At 49.1% G+C, this 26,908-nt stretch overlaps 1 protein-coding gene and 1 pseudogene across 2 annotated transcripts; one reads left to right on the top strand and one right to left on the bottom strand.

Annotated features, from left to right (window-relative positions):
• The first annotated feature begins 2,631 nt into the window (after positions 1 to 2,631).
• LOC119348253 (DYRK-family kinase pom1-like) lies at positions 2,632 to 8,054 on the top strand. Of its 2 annotated transcripts, none has more exons than XM_037616504.1 (8): positions 2,632 to 3,023; positions 3,281 to 3,859; positions 4,276 to 4,516; positions 4,604 to 4,883; positions 5,118 to 5,225; positions 5,494 to 5,772; positions 6,453 to 6,596; positions 7,585 to 8,054. In XM_037616504.1, exons 1-8 carry the CDS (start codon positions 2,765 to 2,767, stop codon positions 7,759 to 7,761), a joined length of 2,067 nt encoding a protein of 688 aa, XP_037472401.1. In that variant the 5' UTR covers positions 2,632 to 2,764; the 3' UTR covers positions 7,762 to 8,054. The 2 variants fall into 2 exon arrangements, with proteins under 2 accessions (XP_037472401.1, XP_037472400.1); XM_037616503.1 differs by having other exon boundaries at positions 2,633 to 3,023; positions 4,216 to 4,516.
• Positions 8,055 to 8,431: 377 nt separating this feature from the next.
• LOC119348295 lies at positions 8,432 to 11,129 on the bottom strand (annotated as a pseudogene).
• Between the last annotated feature and the right edge of the window lie 15,779 nt (positions 11,130 to 26,908).

Genomic DNA, 26,908 nt, shown 5'->3' with positions numbered 1-26,908 from the left:
GATCTCATCTAGAGGGGCCGGCCCCCTTCCCCCTTCCCCCTTCCCCTATAAATAGAGGGGTGAGGGGAGGGCTGCAAACCCAAGCCAAGGCGCAGCCCCTCCCCTCCCCAACATCTCTCCTCCTCCGTCACGAGCTTGGCGAAGCCCTGCCGGAGTACTGCTTCTCCACCAACACCACGCCGTCGTGCTGCCGCTGGAGCTGTCTTCCTCAACCTCTCCTTCCTCCTTGTTGGATCAAGACGGAGGAGACGTCGTCCGTTTCGTACGTGTGTTGAACGCGAAGGTGCTGTCCGTTCGGCACTTGGTCATCGGTGATTTGAATCACGTCGAGTACGACTCCATCATCACCGTTCCCTCGAACGCTTCCGCACGCGATCTACAAGTGGTATGTAGATGCAAACTCACTCCCTTGACTCGTTGCTTAGATGAACTCATAGATGGATCTTGGTGAAACCGTAGGAAATTTTTTAATTTTCTGCAACGTTCCCCAACATCCTTCACCGATCTGATTGGGGGCGGCCGAAGGCGTTGGCGTGATGCCGGATCCGAGCACGGTGGTGGCGTCGTCCCCTTCAGGGATGACGGTCGGGTGGTGGGTCCTTGTGGCGGCGTCGGTGGCAGCAGATCTTGGGGTCCCGCTCCCGGGGACGTCGCAGGACGCGGCGGCCCGTGCACGAGAGATGAAGTTTCTTCGAACATATCTGAGTGAAAACTTGCTTTTGACTACTGCAAAGGCCAGCGGTGGCGGTGTTGTTTGTGTCGTTCTCTTCTTGAAGGCATCGCCGTGGAGAATTTCAAGGTCACTCTCTGCTACCTCCTGAGGAAACCCTAAATCAGTTGATCGGATGATAGCGGCGCTCTGGTGTCGTTTTCCCCCTTGGAGGCGTCATTCATGGAGGTACACACGGGCTTGGGGAACAGAGGACGGTTTCTTTGGTGGAGTGGTACTTCATCTTATACATTGATGGCAGCGGATCTTGGCGGCGTGGCGCTGTGGAGATTCGGAGTCCGATGCGCGGATATGAACTCGCACAGGGAGGTGGCGCTGTCTGGCGTCGTGATGGTGTCGACGGCAGTTGGACCGGACAAGGTTGATGCAGCAGTATAACACTGAAGATGGATTGATGGCAGGTGGCTGCGGCGGCCTCATACCCGGCAGGCGTCCTGGTTGAGGAGTGCGCCGGACTGGTAGGTGCCCCATACCCGGCAGGCGTCCTGGTTGGGACCTCAGGTCTTAGATGTTTAGGTTTGGCTGCGATGTCTGTTTGATATTAGGCCCTGACTATCTGCGCCCCTTCATCAATTGGATAGGTGTAGCGACAGTTGTTGTTTAGACAATGGCTTTAGTCTTGCTGTTATATGTCTTTGTAAGGTCTTTTGAGAATAATTAATAAAGTGGCCGTATGCATCGTCCAGATGCAGATGCAGAGGCCAGGGGTCATCCTTCTTTTCTAAAAAAATAAAAATAAAGAGGAGCATAGATGAGGCCAGTATTTACTGGCGTTATCACCAGACCTTGAAGAGGACATGAACTGCTCGCTGGGACGTTCTTCTTCTTTTATAAATCGCTTTTCCAGCGGTCGCCAATTAAGATCACATCTGTGACTCTCTGTAACTGCAATCATTAAGCGTACAAACAGCACGAACGCAATCCTTTCCTTTTACTTCCTTTATTTAAGCACGTTTCTTTTGTTTTCACCCTACTATACTCCTAGTCAGTCCCCGAACTACCATGACAAGGAAGTCTCCAGTGCGACGTCGTTTTTACTGGACGGTACGCCTAACCAGACGAGACTAAAAAATTGAAGCGCCCGCCATGTTTTTCAGGTGGTAAACAAACAAGTCGCAGAGCTTCACTCATCTCATCCAGCGACCCGTTTTGCACTGTCAACCAGTCCTCTACTGTAGCCTTTTTCTTTCTTCGATCGCACAAAATCCACGCGCCCCACTGCGAGCTAGTAGCCCGTAACGCTCATCTACCAAACCGAAGAGAAACTTCGTGCAATTATGCAGAAGCATCATTCGTTGATCCATTCGGTAACCAGCCAGTGCACGATCGCACGGCCGCTCCGCTCCGGCGTGGTGGTACGATCGCACGGCCCGGCGAGAGCGCAATTATGCTCTCAGCTGCTCGCTAAAGCCGGAGCAGGTGCGGTTCCAACGGTAGGCCCGGGAAAGAAAGGTGCTCTGCTCTGCTGCGAAGGGAAGGCCGGCCTGCCCTACCACGGCAGGCAGATAGATCTGACGTCGTTGCCGCTGGACGCTGGTGCCTGGTAGTAGTACTACCTGGTAGGAGTGGTAGATCGGCCGATCCGCCGTGTCCGTCACGAGCGCCGCGCGCCGCAGAGGATCCGGATCACCCAGCGGGGCGAGAGGGGCGGGGGCGTCCAGCGCAACAGCGACTGACAATAATGACGGCCCCGCTCCCTCCACGTCGGATCGCAGGCCGCGCGCACCAGACCACCCACCGCGGCGCCCATCGACGACAGCGGCACCCGGGCCGACGCCGACATCGACACGCTGGCCCGCGGGCCCCGCCCGTCAGCGGGACGGCCCGCCCCGAGAAGGCGCTGTCGTGTGCGGGCGTGTTGGTTGGATCCCGTGCGGCCCTCGCCCCTGTCCTGCTAGTGCTGTCCAGTCTCTCGGTGCTTTGCTTCGCTCTCGTCGCAGTCGCGTCGCGTGCCGCGCTACCCGCTCGCCTCGCTTCAAATGGTGTTGGTGGCGGCGCGGAGTCAGCGGCGGGCGCACGAGTGATTCACTGGCCATGGCGCGTGGCGCGGAGGAGGCCGTCGGCGTCGTGGGGCTGGGGTTCCCCGCCGACGCCGGCCACGGCCTCGCGCTGCGGCACGGCGTCCACGCGGGGAGGCGCGGGGACGAATCCACCGACTCCGACGACCCCCGCCTCCCGCCGCTGCGGCTCGGCGCCTCCTACTCCGCTTCCGACGGGGCCGGGGCCGCGCTCGCCAGCCCTGCCTCCAGCTCCTCCTCCGACGCCTTCCTCAGCACGACCTCCACGCCTTCAGGTACACTGCGTGCTTGCACGAGACGCAGTCCACTAGTTTTTCCCCAGTGTGCTGAACCCTCCTGGTCCTCGGCGCGCGCGGCCGGCCTCCCGAGAGCGGGGCGTGTGATTGACTGGCTGCTGCTGTGAATCTCGATCTCCGCGCGTCAACGGGAGATGCATGCTTCAAGCTCGCGTGTGTGCTTTTGCTCGAGTTCTGAATTCTGATCCGAATTTTGTCGCTTCTGTTTCGGTTTGGCTGTTTCGCTTGGAGATCAGGGCTGCTGAATCCGTACGGGGTGTGGTCGCCGCCACGCGCGCCGTCGGAGGCGTCGGAGTTCGGCACGGCGCGCGAGTACGACACCACCGACCTCTTCTTCGGCGAGAACTGGCTCTACGACGACCACCTGTTCCACCGCGAGCCGGAGATCAGTGGTAAGAGCGGCGACGGCGACGAGGAGGACAAGTTCATTGTTGACCCCAACGTCGGCGAGATTGGCGACGACCGCAGCCGACGCCACGAGCGCAGCAAGGGCAATGCAGCGGCGTATACGAAACCGCCCTGCAGTTGCTGCCACGGGGAAATGGATCACAAGAATGGTCGGGAGTTTGTGAGGGATTCTTGGTCTGCTGTGTACGGGAGGTATCAGATCATGGACGACCTGACGGAGGTGCTTGATGAGTGCGGTGCAGACGCGCACCAGTTCAGGCGCAATGTGAATGACGATGCCACGCTCAAGGGCGGTCCGTTGGTGGATTCCAGGAGTGGAGATGACCAGGAGTTTGATCTCAGTGCTCTGGAGAAGGAGCTTCAGATGCTCAGTCCGTACTTGTCTGAAGACGCAAATGCTGCTAACAGTAAGTGCTTCTGCCCCCTTTCACATTCCTCAGGATCATTTGTCATGTTTCGCAAAATTCTTTAACAAGCTTGAAACGATTCACTCTGTGATTGGATTGTTTTCTGAAGAGATTATATTTTGTACTAGCACCTGACTGTCGCAATTTTAGAACATTGGTATATGCTTAAATTACGAACCCAGAACGGACTTGAATTATGATGTGATTTTGCTGGTTGATATGATGTAGTTTTTCTGGTTGATCCAGATTCGCGTACCTTTGTAATTCCAAAATTCGTTGTCCTCATATGAAGTGAATTTATTTATTTTTGCTTGTGTACTAGTTGGTTCCATTCTGACTTTATTTATCTCTTTCAGACCATAGGTTTAACCATGACTTCAGAGTAAAAGATGAACTAAATATTGACCTTATAACAGATGACAAAATTGTCGATGACAAGGAATTTCTAAAGGATAGTTACAGCGTGCACCCTTTTCCTGAGATTAGTATTCCTGAAGATATTTATGGGATGGAGGACTTCGGGCCAGCGGATACAAATGTTGAAAATGCTGCTCATAATATCGATGAAGGTCCGAAAACGGAGATTGATCTTGCAAGCTCTATTTTTCATCAAGAATATGAGGAATTTGAGCTGAGGATTTTCCACCGGAAGAACAGGTTCACTATCCAATACCTTTTCTATTTATTTCTGTCAACTAATTATTGGATATACTTGTATGCTCATGTGATAGGATTCTCCTGCAGGACTGGCTTTGAGGAAAACAAAGATTTTCCTATTGTGGTAGATTCAGTTGTTGCCGGAAGATATCGCATCACTGAATATCTTGGTTCCGCTGCATTCAGCAGGGTCGTACAGGCACATGATCTTCGCACGGGGATGGATGTCTGCCTTAAAATAATTAAAAATGACAAGGATTTCTTTGATCAGAGTTTGGATGAGATAAAGCTCCTTAAGTTTGTAAATAAACATGATCCGGCAGATGCACATCATATATTGCGCCTATATGATTTTTTCTACTATCAGGTATTGATATGGGGATACAAACCATTGACTTGCTTTTACACCATACCTTACAATGAAGAGTCAAATTGCTTTCAAAAAAGAAAAAAAGATCATATTCTTCCAAATCTTAACACTTATGAGCTGTTCTTTTTTATGCAAGATGTGTGCTTCAGTTATTGGCCTGTTAAATATTAATCCCAGCATTCTATTTCATTTTTGACGTCGCATAATGCTGACAGCTGAAACAATCAACAGGAACATCTTTTCATTGTTACCGAATTGCTACGGGCAAATCTATATGAATTTCAAAAGTATAACCAGGAGTCCAGTGATGAGGTCTACTTTTCATTGCCCAGAATACAGGTATCTGATTATTACTTTTTTTTTTCTGAGAGTACCTCCTGTTCTGCTACCAAAGCACTCTATGTAACCTTATTGTGTATCTTCTGATTTTATTAATGATGTCATCACTTGCAATTAGTAGCACCATATCTATGTTGCGGTTCTTTTGTTCCGCATTTCTCTGTGTGATATTTTTGCGAAGTCTGGAATGTACTTTAAGCATAATTAGTTTATTTCTTGAAAATATAAAAATACCTACTGAAACAGGAGACCTTCCCTTCATTTTCAGGCTATAGCTCGACAGTGCTTAGAAGCTTTGGTGTATTTGCATGATTTAAATATAGTTCACTGTGACCTGAAACCAGAGAACATCCTTATGAAGAGCTACAGCAGATGTGAAGTCAAGGTTATTGATCTTGGAAGCAGTTGCTTCTTGACAGATAACTTAAGCCTATACGTCCAGTCACGTTCTTACCGTGCTCCTGAGATTATTTTGGGTCTTCCATATGACCAGAGGATTGACATTTGGTCTCTTGGATGTATATTCGCTGAACTGTACTCTGGTGAAGTAAGTTTACATGTTGACTTACAAATTTCCATTTCTGTTTGGTTTGCATGACATCTGTGAGACGCATCAACATATGTTTTATCTACTACGGTTTAAGCCAATCACAGCCAAATATACACCAGAGTTTATCTACAACTAAATGGATACTTGTCCTCTTCAATCTCGATTTTTTTTGTCCTGTTGGGGCTAGTGTTTGGTGCTTGTTTAACCACTCACTTCATTCCAAGACTGCAAGTCTGCAACATGCTTGAATGCTATAGCTCTTCCGCCCTTCACAAGTTGAGTAGGACTTGTTTTTTGGTCTTAAGTTGAACAGGAGAGTGAATTCAAAAGCGCATGACAGTATATTTCTGCAGAATACTACTCCCTCTGTAAACAAATATAAGACCGTTTAGATCACTACAGAGGGAGTACAATGTAAGCAAAGAAGAACCTTCTAGTAACATTGCACATACAACAGAACTACCTGTTTGATCTGGTATGAACTGAAGATAATGTGTCTAGAATCTTTGGTCAAAACACTAGAAAAATAAAACCAGAGCATTAGCGCACCCTCCAGAGTAAAGTTGAGGAGTTAATGTGATGTCTGGTACTGGTAGAATTACATCTATCTGATCTAATAGCCATGTTCTTCTATTTCTAGAGAAGTAGAGACTGAGGATGATGGCTACATGTTACAGGTGCTCTTTCCTAATGAATCGGTGTCAACAATTCTTGCTCGGATGATTGGAACAATTGGCCCAATTGACACGCAGATGCTTGCGTTGGGACAGGAGACTCCGAAGTACTTTACAGAAGAGTACGACCTTTTCCACAAGAACGAGGTACATGCTTGTTTACATTTTTCGGTTTGTGCCTGTCTTTTCAAATATCATAAGTTCCCATCACACATACTTCCAAGTGTGTTTAAGAAAACCAATATTATTTTGTTACCTTTTTCCAGTCTTTGTTTGATGGCGATGTGCATGACATAATATGAGCCTAATTTAGTTTGCATGCACACTTAAGTTGAAGCAAAATTAGGTGCTGTTTTTCATTGTAATCCTTGGGTTTCTGCATATCATTTGAAAGAAGACCAGTCTCTGTCTTAGGGACCTCTTTGTGTCCCACATGCTTGGCATGGTAAATGCAAATGACAGTATTGTGCACAAGTATGCTGCCATAGAAGATTATTTACAGTGCAGTTTTATTTTAAATTTTGTTGTGCCGCACACTTCAAAAAATATTATGCCCTGTACAACATCTTGAGTTGTGAAGAAATGAAGTCAACAACTGAAATACTTTCCACAAGTAACATTACCAACAAGACACTAGTTGGAAAAACTGTTGCCTTCTGTTACTGGAGGAATTGTGTTTTAGTAGTTGGCCAATGTGTTTTGTGCAAGGGATATGGTTTACAGCTGTTCAAGGGTACCCATGTTGGTTGGTTTTTATTCTTTGGGATCTGGTTCCCTCAGGTACATTGAGTATGCCAATTTGGTGAACGCCATCCCTGTACATAATCTTGAGAAAGAAACTTCTTTGTCATCACTGCAAAGTTCTTTCCATAAGGATTTCAGCTGTTCTATGGCACTTCCACTGGTATCACCACCATAGTTAAAAAAAGGCCTGCCTGTGCTCTAGGTGATACCAAAATGCCTAGCGCTTAATGTGCACATAATTGTGCTTAAGTTTGCGCTTTGGTCAGAAAAGCACAAGGCAGTGGCAGAACGCACAATGAATGCCTAGTGTTTTTTAAACTTTGATCACCACACAAGTGTTACTTAGAACATGGCATTCATTTTTCCAACTCCATTTCTCTTCCTATTCTAGGAGACGGGTCAGCTGGAGTATTTGATACCAGAGAAATCCTCCTTGCGGCGCCACTTGCGATGCTCCGACTCCAAGTTTGTTGATTTCCTGTCCTGCCTGCTGCAAATCAACCCCAGAAAGAGACCAACAGCCAGGGAAGCGTTGCGGCATCGATGGTTTTCACACAAGTATCGTTGAGCTGCCAATCAAAGACCATTCTTCACATGGAGGGGACATTTTCGCAGTTCCTCAGCTCATGAACGACACGTTTTTTTTTCTTCCTTTTGCAACTGGGTTTTTGTTCGTGTGCCTTTTTTTGCCTGGCAATTCTTGGCCTGCTTTGCTAGGTGAATACATACCTGCTCATGCATGTAAATATGAGAAAAGGTTCCTGCCTGTACAGCTGGCGTTTACTCTGATGGAGCTTTTTAAAATACTACCCTGATGTACTTCTAATTCATAATATAGCAAAATCAAGTTTGCTTTAGGCAGTCCTGGGCTCTATCTTTGGCACTGGAAGATTGTTTGGATTGGGGGTATGTGTGTCTTTGGAAGGTTTTGATATTCAGTTCAAAATTGAATTAAATAGCAAAGCTCCAAAAATATATCCCACATCCTCATTTCACCTAATTAATCAAAATGTAAACCCAATGGTTGAGTTCAAGTTTCAATAGGCGCAGGCTTAGTTGCCATGCTACCGATTTCTTTGGCGCGGTGCCGCTAAGCTCCTGAAAGACTGGGCAGAAGCAGGATAACTACTGAACTCAGCTACTCAAGCACACAGGAGAAGGTTTACAGACATATGATGTGAGTTCTGGAATAAATTAGAAGTTACTCTATGTAAAAGCGGAATAAGAGGCATTGTAACTTCAACAAGCGACTTTCGTCAGCAACCAAAAAGAGCTATATACAAGGATAAATTAATCACTGATGTACAACCCTGACCAAGCTTTGCAGACCTTTACTCCCTGGTACACGTAGAACCATCAGGAAGGTTGTCTGAACTTTCAGCAACCAAAAAGTGCTATACAATGATAAATTAAGGTTCATTACAGAAAGAAAAATCTGCCAGAGCTAGGATATTACAGTACATCTTTCTTCTCTGCGGGTAGGGTTACTCCATGTTGAACAATGGCTCGTATGGAAGGACCTAAACGAATATAACTGTACAAGTATACCCCCCAGAGGAACAACAGCTAGCTTTTGAGCTTTCACCTACTAATCCAATTCAGGTTGCAGAGTTGCTGCAAAACTTACATTCCCTGGTCAATTTGTGGGATCCCATTTCTTTGGAACCACTCTGGCATGTGAAACGCGTCATGCAATGCCGGCCTCACATCATTTTGGAGAGAGAGGCGCTTGAGAAGCGGAAATATCACTCTCATAAGCTAAAATGTTTCGAACATAATTGGATCAATAACAGTGGAGAGTTTAAGTTTAGAATCAAAGAACGATTTTATCAACAGTGCCACTTTACCTGATCATCCATGGGCTGTCCAGCTGAAAACGTAAGGCACGGTATCCCATTTAACGGCTGTAGTAGGAAGCTATATGGATTGTTATCGACAAGCACAATTCTACGGAAATCTTTGGACAAACAAGAAAGATCCTTCACATGGTCTCTATATTCCCTGAAATTGGGAGCATGCCAGCATTAGAAAACTGAACCAGCTCAACTAATGCAGCAGAAAGCTTGATAAACAGGAGGACGAACAGACTAGGATCAACAACATACACAAGTTGGCAGGAACATACGGTACAATAATCTGTTTCCATAAAGTGGGCATAAACAAGATAACATCAGGCAAAGGTAGTATATAGAACAAAAAATAATACCATGAATGCTTGTGTTGGCAAACGGTCCAGTGCAAACGTGCCCCATAGATCTGGTTTCAATCTGTTCTACAAGAAAGAAGAAAACTCTACCAACCAGAACTAACCCTTGGTGGCATTTTTCTAAGAAACTGATTCTAAAAGAAGATATGGTTTCAATCGCTTCTGAAAAAAAAAGACATGGTTTCAATCTTGGATATGCACATACTGGTGGTGTACCTCCAATTTGCACAACATGATAATAAAGTTTGATAGAAGTTGTAGATGACACCAAATCAAAAGAAATGCAAAAATTCCACTAGCATGAATGGAATGCCACCGTGTTATTGTGTACCTTGTACAGGCACTTGTGATATTTAAGTTACTACTTGCAAAGGCCTCCCATTAAAATAAATCGGGGTCGCACTTCAGTATTTCAGCGAGCACGAGAATTATCCTCTATATAAAGTCTGGAAGAGTCCATTATTTACAGCTTATAGAGATGTTAATGACAAACTTACGTAGTAACAGTTGATGGTCTGTAGAGACGGCGACAGAACCTATTGTGAGCATCTATCCTGTCAACCAAAGGCTTTGCATATCCTGGGGGAAGCACAGATCAGTTAGATACAGGGCTCTTGATGGAGAGCAATCTGAATGTTCAACAAGACAAACCTTCCAAACCAGCGGTGAAGAGTATAAGATCGGCAAATTCATTAGTTTTCTGCAAAAACTCTTGTAAGTTGTAAACCAGGACGCTCGAAGACAGTTACATGATTCACCCTCTGTCTGCCTTTGGCATCCTTTTACACCAAGAAATAGAAATTCCCATAAGTATCTTCTTGAGAAAGTGAGAAGTTAACAGCAATATCATAGGAAAAAGGGGGAAAAGATGGCCACATGCTTGCCTTGTCGGATGATATGCACTCCATGTCAAAGCAATGCAGCCCTGCTTCGACCGCGTGGGTTCGCACGGCGGCAGTAAGGCTCGACGACTCGTATGCACAGACTAATGTTTCATCCAAGTCCAACACTACCTGAAGATACACCCCCAAAATGTATGTGTTATGCAGTCAGAAAGGAAGCTCACCGAAGAAGACTTGATATCGAAAACAACAAATAAACAAACATTTGTAGTGTACAGTACCATGCTTCTTAATTAAGATAGACATAGTGCTAATCTGTTAATCATGCCTAAGAAATCATACTCGGAATGAACCTTGCTCGACACTCCTGTCTGCAGATAGCGATCCAGTTCTAGAACCGCAGCTGGTTTAGCTGCAGTTAACCACTAACTCGTATAAACCCCAACCACCACGGTGATCCTTACCATAGCAGACTATATCCTTTCGCGCGGCAACACATGGGTCCGTACCGTGAGCCGCCCAGGCGGCGGAGACAGGGGCGGCAAGTCGTTGGCGGGGGCCTTGGAGGGGAGCTGCACGAAGGTCACCGCGGGGGCGGCAGAGAGGAGGGGGTGGCGGAGGCCGAGGGACCTGAGGAGCTTCGCCAGGGAGGAGGGCGCGCCGCGGATGACCTGGAGAAGGACCTGCAGGAGGAGCCCGAGCCAACCCACCACCGCCCGCCACGCCGCCTGCTCCCGATGCTGCTCCGCCGGTGTCGGAGAGTAGACCTCGGTCGCCGCCGCCATGCCCGCGGTCGCCGGGGACGGGGGATATGAGATAATGCTGGGTGAAAGCGGAGGCGGAGACCGGGCGGGAGGAGCGAAGTGGAGGGGAGGAAGCAATCATAAGGGCGCGCCGGTCGTCGGTCGTGGGCGAGGAGGAACGGTGAAATTGTGACAGGACGGCCCAGTTCACAAGACAGCCCAGTGATTTTTTTTTTGAACCTGACAGCCCAGTAATATTAGTCCACTTGTGTCTAAAATTGTCTCGAAAATATACTTGCTATAAATACAGTAACAGCTATTGGTCCCACAGCCGTCGTGGCCGTGCTGAGGTCGGTTCAAAAGCTCCCGCGGGGGTTGGCTTGTCTATAAATAGTCTACCAGGGTATTGCCCGCAAACCCCAATCCCAGTCCCACCGCTTCGGCCGCCCGCGCCATAGAACCGACCGGGGACGATGGCGAACAGCACGGCCCCGCGGTTCGTAGTCTTCTATGGCGCGAACCCGCAGCCGCAGCCCCTAGTGGTGAAGCTCAAGTGGTCCAACATCTACGAGAGCGAGAGCGAGACGGAGGAGCAGTGCTGCTCCGGCCTCACGGCGGAGACGCCCGTCGACTGGGCCGTGGAGTTCCGCCGCCGCATCGCCGCGAACCTGCAGTGGCTGGTGGAGAAGACCGTGCGGTCCAGCATCTACCGGAGCAGCTACTGGAGGGAGCGGTGCTTCGGCCTCACGGCGAAGACCCTCGTGGACAGGGCCATGGAGCTCGACCACGTCGGCGGCACCTACGGCCGCAACAGGCCGACCCCCTTCCTGTGCCTCGCCCTCAAGATGCTCCAGATGCAGCCCGACAGGGAGACCGTCGTCGGGTTCATCAACAACGAGGAACACAGGTACCTTCGAGCTCTCGGGGCCTTCTACCTGCGCCTCACCGGCACCGGCGCCGACGTCCACCAGTACCTCGAGCCGCTCTCCAACGACCACCGAGAGATCAGGGAAAGGATCAGCGACGAAGAATTCACACTGACAGACGTTGGCTATTTCATTGATGAGCTCCTGACCCAGGACTTATGCTGCGACATCGTCCTCCCCCGCATTTAGAAGAGATCGGTGCTTGAAGGCTGAAGCTTCTGGATGGTCCTTGGCTTAACGGTGCCCCCCTTGAAACTTCAAGTTCCTATTCTTTCTTGTACGAGTACTATTTGTCACGATGAAAACTGCATTGTTAAAGAAGTTATTATGGATGCTTATTGTAACGTTTCTTTTCGAACAAGACTTCGTTCTGACCTCCTTGACGAGTGTGATGATCTGGTTCACGATGTTAGAAACTTACCACGCGTAGGCATAGTGATGTACTCCCTTCATCCAAAAAAGCATGTCCTAACATAGTTTAGTTGTAATTTCGCAAAAAAACTTAAAGTTTTAAATATTGTGCTAATCGACCCTCCTTCCTCCCCTGACGCCGCGGACATCGCGCGCCCCAGCCTCTGTCTCCCCCCGTCGCCCGCCTGCCCTGTGGTTGTCGACTTGCGCCGCCCTGCTTACCTGCGCACACAGAGGCAAGCTTGTGCAGCTGCCAGTTGTAACGTGCCGAACATCGGGAGACATCCATGCATGAGTCTGTTCTCGAGCTCTGCCATTCCGATCTAACCAGGCCTCGTAGCCATCAAGTCCGGCTGGCGCGTGCCCTCTTGACCCATGGATGGATCGAAGAGGGCGCTCGATTGGCCTCTATCCTTCTACGTGCGTCGTAGGGCTCGGTGTAGTCAATAGGATCCTTGCCATAATGGCATGTTGTTGTCTCGGGGTTCCTATGTTCCCCTGTTGGCCTGTCACGTCCTACAGGGGGCGGTCAGGCTGGTCCACACAACCACGTGTTAAAAGCATGTTGTCAGCTGCCTTGTCATTGAATTCCGGCACAAGAAGCCGGCGCGTGTAGGATTTAGGTGCGCTCTCCCGCCGTTCTTCGAGGTCCTGCTCTACTGCAAGAACTTTCACCCATTTGTCGTTGAGCTCGTTTTGATCGGCATACAACTGTTGCTGCTTCTTTTTCATGCTTCTCGCGGTTGCCATCAAGCCGTTGTCTGAACCGCTATTGCTCAAATGGGTCTTCGGGGACTATGTATTCCTCGGGTCCGATGCTGATTCAAGTAAATAGTTGCTATCGGCCACGTCGAAGAAATCATCAGGGTCTTCGTCCTCGGGTATTCCAATTGGGTTGTTCGACCGTTCGGGGAGGCTTGAATGTCCTGTCCCCGGTCTTCGGCTTCATTGGTTGTGGTGCCATCAATCCATCATCAGCAGCGACAGTGGCGTGCCTGCTGTGGCCACTGTCGGTACTTATGGGATGTCGGCGACAGTGTCTTGAGGGACTCTTGGGGGTATCGACCATATAGACGTCATAAGTGGATGTTGTGGTCCATTCGCATGTATGAGTTGAGGGCGTGGCCGCTCCAAGTGTGGCGCCGACATCTTCATCCATGTTGGTGGCCTCCTCAGAAGTGTAGTCCATCACGTTGGTTAAGTCATCGATAGTGGCACTAGGTGGGTGGTGCGTGGGATATAAATTTCGTTGTCATCGGCTCTAAGCCTGACCTTGTCGCAACCCGAGGTCTGGTCATTCAATATTGATAACTATTAAAACGTTCCAACATATCATCAAGGTGAGATAGCTCCTCAGTGTCCATGACCTGGCTGTAGGCCGATCTGGAGTGTGGGTTGCGGGTCGCTTGATGCAACCTCAGCATGTTGCTCGACCATGGCTGATTTGTGGCCAATAACGAGGGGGATTAGATCCGAGGTTGGTGCCAGATCCGAGCTCTGGCTGGAGTAGAGATTAGGGCTTGAGGGGACGACAAGGTCCATACCCGAATCTAAGCCCGTCGTGACGGCAGCTGGCTCCGTGCCCGAAGTTGGGCTCACTTTGGGATCTGATCTGTAGTTCGAGTCGGGGCTCAAGGGTCAAGCCCGAGGTGGTGGGGCAGCTCTCGATCTGGCTCAGTGTCCAACCAGAGAGGACGAGCTTGCCACACGGATATGTAGTGTAATGCAAACTTCCGAATGTAACAACTTGGTTCAGAGCAAAATTTCCGATCTGGGCGAGATGGCCAATCGAATCGGCGTGTAAAATAATGTTGCCGAACACAAAGAGTTGGTCAGGGACGAAGGTGTCGTCGCGGCTGGCTTCGCAGTTGAACTGCAAACGAGCCATGGGGGTCTGCCGGTTTTAGCACAACAAAACTCTCAATGAAAGAATCAATGTCGGTACTAAAACCGGCAGACCTCGAGGTAGGGGGTCCCGGGCTGTGGATCTCGGATCTATGGGTAACAGGGGATGAAGGAGACAGTATGTACCCAGCTTCGGGCCCTCTTGAAGAGGTATACCCTATGTCCTGCTTTGATTGTATTGATGATTGTGTATCGAGTACTAGCCCTAAGGATAGGTGGCAGTAATTGTGATCGTCCTCCTACGGACTAAACCTCCCAGTTTATCTAGACACTGAGGGGTGAGGGAGTCCTGGATAAGGGGGTATCCGGATAGTCGGACTATATACTTTGGCCGGACTATTGGACTATGAAGATACAAGATTGAAGACTTCGTCCCGTGTCCGGATGGGACTCTCCTTGGCATGGAAGGCAAGCTTGGCGATTCGGATGTGGATCTCCTTCTCTGTAACCGACTCTGTGTAACCCTAGCCCCCTCCGGTGTCTATATAAACTGGAGGGTTTAGTCTGTAGGACACATCAACAATCATACCATAGGCTAGCTTCTAGGGTTTAGCCTCTACGATCTCGTGGTAGATCAACTCTTGCAATACTCATATCATCAAGATCAATCAAGCAGGAAGTAGGGTATTACCTCCATCGAGAGGGCCCAAACCTGGGTAAACATCATTTCCCCAGTCTCCTGTTACCATTAGCCTTAGACGCATAGTTCGGGACCCCCTACCCGAGATCCGCCGGTTTTGACACCGACATTGGTGCTTTCATTGAGAGTTCCACTGTGTCGTCACGATAAGGCTTGATGGCTCGTCTCGTTGTCACGGAAAACATCACCTTTGGGGGAGCCCTGGCCCTAGGCCAAACTCTTTGGCTGGGCGGCTTTGTCATGACCGCCCAATCGGCAGTCGCACCGACGATGACTTCTCGAGTCATCGAAAACAGCCTCCATGTCGATTCGGAATTCGTCGAACAGATGGACCCAATGGAGCTCTCTTCCCTCAATGAGCTCTTGGATCGCATCGCCGCCCTGGGTGTCGCTACGGACTATGACCAGATCGGGCTTAAACCCGACCAAAGGGAGATTTACTCTCTGCCGGTCACCCATGAGATATCGGTAGTGGAAGAGCATCATCCGCATTCTCCTTTTATCCTGAGGACGAACTATGTCCGGATTTCCGAGGTCCCTGAGCCGGACACCTGCTCGCGGGAGGGCATGGCCCAAACCCCGAATTCAGAGTCGGGCGGCGGGCCGAAGAAATTGGGCAACATCTCGGAGCCCGAGCGGTTAAACTCGGAAGCTTCTTGGCCCCTGGGTTTTGGATTGGGCCAGGATTCGAATTCAAAAACACCCACCCACCCAGATTTATTCAATCTTCTGCATATCAGACAAGAGCCACAAGAGACAGTACATCATTACTGGGCCAGATTCCTCCTTGTGTTAAACAGGGTTAAGGACTGTCACGAGGAAGACGCGATCTCCCTCTTTTGCAACAATTGCACGGACAAAGGGATCCTCAACGCTATAAGTCGCCGTGACATAGTACACTTCGTTGACTTAGCGGCTATAGTGTAGAAATACCGCGCAATGGAAAGCACTTGGAAAACCCAAACAAACTTCTGGGACAATCCGGCTCTCGCTAAACCCCTCGTCCGAACTAAAAGGGCAAACTCTCGTAAGTTACCCGGTTTAATTACAAAAAGACCAAAGCGTGATACAAGGCGTGGAACCATATTGGAGGAATGGCTCAATGGGCCTTGCAAACTTCACAACACACCGGACGCCATGCCAACTCATAGCCTTAGAGAATGTTGGATACTCCGATAGGTAGCGAAGAGTGGCGAGGATCTCCTCATAAACCATACAACAGAACAACATCCCGCTGGAAATAACAATACGATATTGACAGTCTTCGAGACTTTTGCCTCAAACAATAGGCGCAAGCGAGCTCAACGCAGTTTCGTCGAAGTTTGCCACATGGCAACAATAAATCCATGGAACGAGACGACTATAACCTATAATGCCAGTGACGAACCTCAATTCCGAACAGTCCGGGCACCAGTCGCTTTGGTCCTTAGTCCAATCATGGACGGCTTCCGGCTCACTAAAGTGCTCATGGACGGCGGAAGCGGACTAAACCTCATCTATGAGGAAACCCTCAGCAAGATGGAAATTGACAAGAACCGCATTGAGCGAAGCAGCACAACCTTCAGGGGAATCATCCCCACTCGGGAGGCGCGATGTGCAGGAAAAATCACACTGGATGTGGTATTCGGCACGCCGGAGAATTATAGGTCCGAAGAAATCACATTCCAAGTGGCCCCGTTTAGCAGCGGATACCACGCCCTCTTAGGGCGAGACGCATTCACGAGCTTCCAAGCTATATCCCATTACGGGTACATGAAGCTCAAAATGCCCGGGCCCAATGGAATAATCACTCTAGCCAGTGATTCGGATATCGCACTCTGTGCCGAAAATAAAACTGCCACACTAGCCCTGGAGGCATTATCAGAAGCCCTCGCGGCCGAAGAACTGACAACGCTGCGAGCCACGATGGACAGAGACGACGTGATACTAGACAAGCGACCCAAGTCCACCTCTTTCAAGCCCGCGGACGAGATAGTCAAATTCCAGGTCCACCCAACGGACCCTACAAAGACAGGTTCCATTGGGACACAGCTGAATCCCACAGTAGACGCCGCACTACGAGATTTCCTGCGTGAGAATTGGGATATTTTCGCCTGGCATCCGTCAGACATGCCGGGCATCCCATGCAGGTTGGCCGAACACAGCCTCAATATTCTGAAAGGATACAAGCCAGTCAAGCAGACTCTTAGGCATTTCTCAGAGCCTAAGCGGCAAGCCATGGGAGAGGAGCTAGCCAAGCTACTCGAGGCCGGATTCATCAGAGACATAAAACATCCGGATTGGCTAGCAAACCTGGTAATGGTACCAAAAAAGGACAAATCCTGGCGCCTATGTGTCGATTCAAAGACCTCAATAAGGTTGCCCCAAGGATCCCTTCCCCCTCCCCCGCATTGATCAAATTATCGACGCCACCGCAGGACACGACTCATTGTGTTTCCTCGACACATACTCCGGATACCATCAGATCAAGATGGCAGAGTCTTACCAAGCCACAATGGCCTTCATCACGCTATACGACCCCTTCTGTTTCAATACAATACCTTTTGGGCTCAAAAACGCCGGCGCAACCTATCAACGCATGATTCAGACATGCCCGGAAAAACAAATTGGCAAAATAGTAGAGGCTTACATGGACGACGTGGTCATTAAAACAAGACACATTGAAACTCTAATAGATGACTTGAGGCTCATGTTCGACAACCTCCGAACATACGACATCAAGCTCAACCCGGAGAAATGTGTCTTCGGTGTACCCTCCGGGAAATTGCTCGGCTTCATCATTTCAAATAGAGGAATTGAAGCAAATCCGGCAAAAATTCGAGCTCTGTCACAGTTGGCTATCCCAACAGATCTCAAGGAGATCCAGAAATTAACTAGATGTGTGGCTGCCTTAAGCCGATTCATCTCTCGGTTAGGATAAAAGGCACTACCTCTTTATCGCCATCTTCGACGCACCGAACACTTCGAGTGGACGGATGCGGCCACGGCAGGACTGGAAGAAATAAATGCCCTCTTGGCCACCAATCCAGTCCTGACCGCGCCAAATACTGGCGAACCCATGCTATTATACATAGCTGCAACACACCAAGTTGTAAGCGCAGTGCTCGTCGTCGAGCGAGAAGCAGACGGACACAGGTTCCCGCTACAAAAGCCGGTATATTACGTATCCATTGTCCTCACTCCATGCAAATCTCGGTACCCACACTATCAAAAGATAGCATTCGCGGTCTTCATGGCATCCCGGAAGCTACGACACTACTTTCAAGAGTGTTCGATTATGGTGGCCTCCGAAGTACCACTCAACGATATAATAAACAACCGCGACGCCACGGGCCGAATTGCTAAATGGGCTATCGAGCTCCTTCCGTTCGACATAACATATAAACCATGGCGGGCCATTAAGTCGCAAGTTCTGGCCGACTTTGTCGCTGAATGGACAGAAGCCAAACTCCCTAAAGAGTACGACGCGTACTCCAATTGGATCATGCACTTCGTCGACTCTAAAATGCTGGCCGGATCGGGAGCAGGTGTTGTCCTGACATCCCCACCGGAGACACGGTTCAATACGTACTCCAAATACTATACATAGACTCCAACAATGCAGCCGAATACGAGGCTCTATTGCACGGTCTTCGGATGGCAGTCTCCATGGGCATCCAACGCCTCGAAGTGCGAGGGGACTCGAACCTCGCAATATCTCAGATAAATGGAGACTTTGATGCCAAAGATCCGAAAATGGCGGCTTATCGTAACGCCGTCCTCAAAATGTCAGCTCGGTTCGAGGGGCTCGAATTCCACCATGTGGTAAGAGAAAATAATCAAGCGGCCGATATTCTCGCCCGCATTGGCGCTAAATGCGACCCCGTCCCACCTAATATCTTCTTGGAAAGGCTGTTCAAGCCGTCCGTGGTATGGGAAGGGGAGTTCGACAACATTAGCCCGGCTCCGAACACAACCCCAGATTCCGAACAGTCTGACATAATCGGAGGCTCTGCCACCGAAATAACACCTTCGGCCCACGAAATCATGGCTGTTATCACCCCATGGACCGAGCCCTTCTTGGCCTACCTAAATAGGCAAGAGCTCCCCGAAGACCAGAATGAGGCACGTTGCATTGTGCGGCGTTCTAAAGCCTACAAAGTTCATGAAGGAGAGCTCTACAAGAAGAGCACCACCGGAGTGCTCCAACGATGCATCTCCGAGGAGGAAGGGCGGCGGCTCTTAACCAAAATCCATGCTGGACTCGGCGAGCACCACGCTGCAGCCCGGGCACTTGTAAGCAAGGCCTTTCGGACAGGTTTTTACTGGCCGACAGCCCGGGCAGATGCACAGGACCTTGTCCAACATTGCATTGGTTGCCAACTATTTGCCAATCAGAGCCATATGCCCCCTACAGCTCTCCAAACAATCCCCATAACTTGGCCCTTCGCGGTCTGGGGGCTAGATATGGTGGGACCCCTTAAAGGGGGAAGCCATAAGAAAAAATATTTATTGGTCATGGTGGACAAGTTCACCAAATGGATAGAAGCCAAACTAGTTAAAACAGCCGAATCCGGACCAGTGATAGACTTCATATCAGGGGTTGTACACCGCTACAGTGTCCCACACAACATCATCACTTACAATGGCTCGAATTTCATAGCAGATGAGGTGAAAACTTGGTGCGGCAAAATGGGCATCAAGCTCGACTACGCCTCTGTCTATCACCCCCAAACAAACGGTCAAGTCGAATGTGCAAATGGTCTCATCATGAGCGGCATCAAACCCAGACTAGTGCGATCCTTGAAGGAATCGGACACACATTGGGTCGAGGAGCTCGACTCCGTACTCTGGGGGCTGCAGACCACGCCGAATCGTACCACCGGATACACACCATTTTTTATGGTGTACGGCACAGAAGCAGTACTACCCTGCGACTAATCCATGACTCACCTCGCGTGCACATGTACGAAGAGAAGGAAGCCGAGTTGGATCAGCAGGACAACTTAGATGCTTTGGAGGAGGAACGTGACGTCGCAAAAGCCCGTTCCGCATTCTATCAGCAACAGGCTCGAAGGTATCAAAGCAGAGAAGTACGGGCTAAAACTTATAACATTGGCGAACTAGTTCTACGCCTCCCCGAGAAGAAGAAGGACAAGCTCAAACCCAAGTGGGAGGGTCCGTTCATCATCGATAAAGTTCTCACCGGAGGAGCGTACCGTCTGCACAGTGCATCTGACAACAGACTCGAGCCGAACCCATGGAACACGGCCAAACTTCGAAGATTCTACGCCTAGTGCCGAACTCAGTGTTCGTCTCCTTCCCTCCGCTTCTTTAATTACGTTATTTTTCTTCCTGTCTCGCCCTCTTTTCCCTTTTTCGCATACAGCCTTGCAAAACTGCATGGATGCCCTGATCGCTCCGACCGCACTATGCGTGCACACTATACCTGGGGGCTTCCTATCCGGAAGCTAAATATAACTAACTTCATGGCTTCTCGCCAGCCACATATGCGTTTTTCTTCCCATATGTGCCTTTTCTTCACCATTATATGCAGCGATATGACTTAAGTTTTGGCCATGCTGGGTTGCCTGGCTCTTGTGTTTATGCCCTACGTTCCCATTAATTTGGCTAGGGCATAAGGGGAGCACCTCTGTGATTGTTACTGTCGGTTGAGCCGAATGTGTACCTCAGACTGGGTGAAGCCGAAAGCTAGCGATCTTAAGGGAATATTCGGTCGGTGAACAAAAGATGATCTCGTTCATTACAACGTAAATCCCCAGATGTTTTGTTTCCTGCGCTTCTGTTCGCAGTTCGGACATGCATATTGATGCATGCGCACCCAGAGAAAGGAACCCCTAATTGAACTATTCTCTCTGGAAGATGTTTCTTACTATCCATGTAATATAACATAACTAGTTGGGTACTTGTCTGTTCAAGCACTTATGACCCCTACGCCTGGTTTCCATGCATACCCCGGTTTTTTATAACTGTGCGGGTTTCGGATACACTCAGGACTGTCGGGTCCGAGGGCTGAAGCGAAAAGGTCCGCCATGACAAATGATTTTCAATCCGGCTAGGGAATACATAAGTCCATTCAAATTACATAGTCATTTAGACTGGCTGTATTCTTCCTCTATACCATCTAACAGGTTGTCTAGCTCACAATCCTGTTGGGAATACTTTGCGGCCAACACTACTTGGTCATATACCAGACTTACGGGTACCTCTTGCCCATCTGCCCCCGCTGGTCCGATTTCGGCCATATGGTTCGGGTCAGCCTTGGCGTATCGCGTCTTCACCATGGACCACGCTTCCCTCGCACCTTGTCGGCAAGCTGATATCTTCCATAACCGGAAGCGCTGCCGTGCTCCTTTGAGCATCTCCACAAGCTCGTTCATGCCTCCTGGCAGGGAAGCGGATGGCCACAAGGCCTGGGCAATACCCTGCATCACCTGCCGTGCTCGTTCGTGCAGTTGTGAAAGATCTTGCAGCATATCTCCTACGGATTCGGGCATCTCTTCTTCAGGACGGCCCGTCAGCATACCTGCAGACATAACTCTGTCAACACGCTTCCTCGCTGAACTATACTATAGTTTGTTTAAGCACTTACTATAAATGCCGCGTCGAAGCCTCCTGTTCTCCCTAACGGAGTCAGCGAGCTGAGCCCGAACATCTTTTAATTCGACACTCAGTCGGATATTGGCATCTTGGAGATTATTTCTCTCTCGAATAGCCTTTGTCAGCACACGCTCGCTCGCCTTCAGCTGACTTCGCAGATGTGGCTCATTATCTTCCACAATCTTCGGATTCTCTCCGGGATCATCTGAAATATCTTTTGTTAGATTTATAAACCATGCCGAATAAATAACTGGTACAAGGATAGTCTTACCAGAAGAGGCCCTTTTTGACTCCTCTTGTTCGGCAACGGCGTCCTTCAGCTGGGCCTTGCATTCATCCAGTTCTTGAGATAAATGGGTATTCTGGTCTATAAGAACCTATGCATACAATGATCCTTAAATCAGTTGTGCCAACTGTTTCAAGTCTCAGGGGCTACTACTACACACACTTATCAGATTTTCTTACCCGTATATCCTTCGCATACTGGTCTGTTGCTCTGGCAAGTCCATCTTGAGCGACTCGAATATATGCATCTCCAGAGTTGAAGGCATCGAAAGCCTCCTCGGAGAAAATACCATTGCGAAGTACGGCCCGTCTACACCGATAATTCATGGCACTCCTCACTTTGGAGTTGGAAGCAGAAAGCATGTCCACATCCTCTGTGGGCGGACAATTCGGCGTCGCCCCCACATCAGCCTCCACCCGTGAATCCGTTCCCGGAATCCGGCTGCTTGAGGCGTGGCCAGCAGGAGATCCGGATGTAGTCCGGCGGATGTTTTTCCTGCCAAGACACAACGCAAATTGTCATAATCTGGCAAAGATAATCATAGAGCAAAGTCCAATTCATACCTCTGCCCCGGCGTCTCAGTTCTAACCGCCTTCCTCTTACGCCTGCCCACACCGGATGCCTCTGGCAGATGAGCCCCCATGGGCTCGGCTCGGCGTCCTGATGGCCGTTTCTGCAAAAATACAACATGTGCACTAAGGGCACGTCACAATTCGGAATTTAGGGCTCTGACTTTACTTATGTTTGACACCGGGAGCAGCCCGGGATAATCAGCAAGGATGGCCACTAAAGCGCCATCGCGGCTTGCTTGATAAAATCTCCCGTCTACAAGTTCCATGGATATATCCGGATCTTCTTCAAGTCCGGGGTCGAGAGCTCGGCCAGGATCCTCTGGCTGCAGAGGTGGGCTGTTGAACTCCTCCACGACCCTCCTCAGTTCCTGCTATGGAAAAATCAAGATAACTAACTGGTGACAAAGGACACATGTGTGGATAGAGTCGAGTGAAGAAATTACAGCTTACCCAGCTTGGGTGGTTGTACATGGAAAATCCACCCCGCGGCTTAATACAGAGGAACTCCTCCTCTTCCCCTTGTACAAATCAGACAATATTTTTGCCAGTGCGGCAGCAGAGTCCGAACCTTTACGACCACAGCGGGTGGCGTCGCCTTCTCCGTTGAAGTGCCACATGGGTTTTCGGCGATATTGAAGTGGCTGCACCCCCCGCATGATGCATATTGACATAACCTCTATCATTGTCAATCCTGATTTGGCCAGAATTTTTATCCGGCCCATCAGATGAAGGACCTCTCTGTCGTCTTCCTCCTGGGGGCTCCGCGGGCGCCAGTTTTGGCGTTTCTTCAGCGGGGCGTTGGTAAACTCAGAAGGCCCGTCCGGACTGGGTCCGGAAGGGGAACATCATCTACATAAAACCACTCCGAGGGCCAATCTTCGGATGCCTTCTTTGGAGTACCGGACAAGTATCTGGCCTGGGCGATGCGCCATATTTTGGCTCCACCCACTTGATATATAGATCCCTCCTGATTGCGAGGGACGAGGCAGAATAGCCTCTTCCATAGCTCGAAATAAGCTTCGCAGCCCATGAAAAGCTTGCAGAAGGCAACATACCCTGCGATGTGTAGTATGGAGGCAGGAGTGAAGTTGTGCAGCTGGAGACCATAGAACTCCAGGAGCCCGCGGAGGAATGGGTGGATTGGAAACCCAAGCCCCCTCAGAAAATACCGGACAAGGCATATTCGCTCCCCTCTGGATGGGTTCGGAAAGGTCTCCGTCTGCTCCCCTCCATTATAGGTGGCTAGTCCAGCTCGGACGGGGACCATGTATACAGGTGGGAGGAACCCCTGGGTCTGCAACTCTACTAATCGGCTATGAGGGACAGAACACTTTTCCCAATCACCTGGCTTAGAGCTAGTGGTGCGAGAGGAGGAGCTTCAGCGGCCGGCCATGATGGAATGGCTTTTCTGAGGCCCGCTCTGTTGAATGCTTGCTGGGAGGTAGATGGTGTGATTTGGATTTGAGGATCCCCGTCTCCTCAAATAGACGATCAGTCTACAAGGTCAGGGTGGCAAATGTAAAAATGCCCTGACTTCTCGTATTCACTTGACACGTGGAGATAGCCATTATTGAAACACTGAAGCCGAGGAGGATGACATTGATGGAGGCCGGACACTGTTCGCCACAATAGGTACTCTGGATTTGGAGAAGCCACCTTGCAATGCCGAAGACAATCTGCGCGCCAGACTCATCGTCTTTGAAGCCTGGTTCGGGGGCTACTGAGGGAGTCCTGGATAAGGGGGTATCCGGACAGTCGTACTATATACTTTGGCTGGACTATTGGACTATGAAGATACAAGATTGAAGACTTCGTCCCGTGTCCGAATGGGACTCTCCTTGGCGTGGAAGGCAAGCTTGGCAATTCGGATGTAGATCTCCTTCTCTGTAACCGACTCTGTGTAACCCTAGCCCCCTCCGGTGTCTATATAAACCGAAGGGTTTAGTCCGTAGGACACATCAACAATCATACCATAGGCTAGCTTCTAGGGTTTAGCCTCTATGATCTTGTGGTAGATCAACTCTTGTAATACTCATATCATCAAGATCAATCAAGCAGGAAGTAGGGTATTACCTCCATCGAGAGGGCCCGAACCTGGGTAAACATCGTGTCCCCAGTCTCCTGTTACCATTAGCCTTAGAAGCATAGTTCGGGACCCCCTACCCGAGATCCGCCGATTTTGACACCGACAAGGGGTACCTAGGGTTACACATGGTGGTTCCCAATCTAGGGATATGCACGCCGCTAGGCCGATGCAAGTCTTGGAGTGCACGTCAAGTTTTCGGTGAAGTCCATCTTGATCACATTGAAGTATGAGGCTTCTGAATCCTTCCTTAAGAGAACGGTGGGCCGGAAGCTCGGCCCATGGACTACGGGCTAGCTAGGTTGGTACCCCCTAGTCTAGGACACTGTCACCCGAGTTTCAGGATACCTTGGGCTTGTCCCAGTTTTGGATAAGAGCATCTCTAGCAAATCCGTTAGAAGTTATCTCCTTATCTGACCCATCTCCTTATAATTTAAGGAGTAACTATTTTTGGTTTCCCGTTCCTCTCATTCCCACGCCGCCTTCGGGTGGCTCGGGCGGAGCCTTCCCAAATAGCTCCACCCCTCTCTCCTACACCTCCTCTCCGCACCACCAAATGACAGGGTTGGACGAAGCCCGTGTAACAGACGACCACGGTGGGGCTCCCCTGAGCCTTTGCAGCGTGGCGGCTCTCTGGATCTTGGGCAACAGGCTACCTTCATGGTGGTTGGCGGCTGTTCTGGCCACGCGGATGGTGCAGTTGCTGGGCCTGGTGGCAGTCCGGTCTCCTTCATGGTTGCATTCCATGTGCGGGGCGTGGTGTGACGTGGCTAGAAAACTGCGTCGGTATTTCTCCAAAGAGGAAGGGATGATGCAGCACATCTACAGTAAGCATTTCCCTCAGTTATGAAACCAAGGTATCAATCCAGTAGGAGAATCAAGCAACACTATGTAAACTGTACCTGCACACAAAGAACAAAAACTTGCAACCCGACGTGTAAGAGAGGTTGTCAATCTCTCCATGGTAAAAAGATAGATTGGTTTGTGTAAGATTGGATAAGTAGATCGCTCAAGAACACAAAATAAAAGATGCAAATAAAAAGTGCAGCAAGGTAATTGTTTGGAATAATAGATCTGAAAATAAATGCGGCAAAAGATAGATCAGAAAGCAATATGATAAAAGATAGACCCGCGGCAGTAGATTTCACTAGTGGCTTCACTCAAGAAAATAGCGCACAATGGGTAAACAAATTACCGTTGGGCAATTGATAGAAGATCAAATAATTATGATGATATCCAAGGCAATGATCAATATATAGGCATTGCTACTTCTTGAGCTTGCGTTGGTTTTTACGTTGAAGAGGAAAGGGTGATGCAGCAAAGTAGAGATAAGTATTTCCCTCAGTTAGAGAACCAAGGTATCAATCCAATAGGAGACAATGCACAAATCACCAAGACCTGCACAAAGAATCAAACAACTTGCACCAAATGCGATAAAGGGGTTGTCAATCCCTTCACGGTTACTTGCAAATGTGAGATCTGATAGAGATAGATGAAACTAAACAAAAGATAAAGTAAATATATTTTTGGTATTTTCAGTTTATAGATCAGAAAGTAAAAGATTGCAAAATAGTAGATCAGAAACTTATATGATGGAAAATAGACCCGGGGGCCATAGGTTTCAATAGTGGCTTCTCTCAAGATAGCAAATAATATTGTGGGTGAACAAATTACTGTCGAGCAATTGATAGAAAAGCGCAAAGGTATGATGATATCTAAGGCAATGATCATGAACATAGGCATCATGTCCATGTCAACTAGACCGACTCCTGCCTGCATCTACTACTATTACTCCACACATCGACCGCTATCCATCATGCATCTAGAGTATTAAGTTCATAAAGAACGGAGTAACACATTAAGCAAGATGGCATGGTGTAGAGGAATTAACTCAAGCAATATGAGAACAACCCTATCTTTTTATCCTCGATGGCAACAATACAATACGTGCCTTGTTGCCCCTACTGTCACTGGGAAAGGACACCGCAAGATTGAACCCAAAGCTAAGGACTTCTCCCATTGCAAGAAAGATCAATCTAGTAGGCCACACTAAACCGATAATTCAAAGAGACTTGCAAAGATATCAAATCATGCATATAAGAATTCAGAGAAGATTCAAATAATATTCATAGATAAGCTGATCATAAATCCGCAATTCATTCGATCTCGAAAACACACCGCAAAAGAAGATTACATCGGATAGATCTCCAAGAACATCGAGGAGAACATGGTATTGAGAATCAAAGAGAGATAGTAAGCCATCTAGCTACTTGTTATGGACCCGTAGGTCTGAGGTAAACTAATTACGCTTCATCAGAAGGGCAATAGAGTTGATGTAGAAGACCTCCGTGATCGAATCCCCCTCCGGCAAGATGCCGGAAAAGGCCCCTAGATGGGATATCACGGGTACAGAAGGTTGCGGCGGTGGAAACGTGTTTTCGTGGATGCTTCTGGTGGTTTGGGGATATTTGGGAATATATAGGACGAAGAAGTAGGTCGGT

Source organism: Triticum dicoccoides, chromosome 1B (genome assembly GCF_002162155.2).
Source record: "Triticum dicoccoides isolate Atlit2015 ecotype Zavitan chromosome 1B, WEW_v2.0, whole genome shotgun sequence".
Taxonomy (NCBI): Eukaryota; Viridiplantae; Streptophyta; class Magnoliopsida; order Poales; family Poaceae; genus Triticum; species Triticum dicoccoides.
This window is presented reverse-complemented; position numbering and strand designations above follow the sequence as displayed.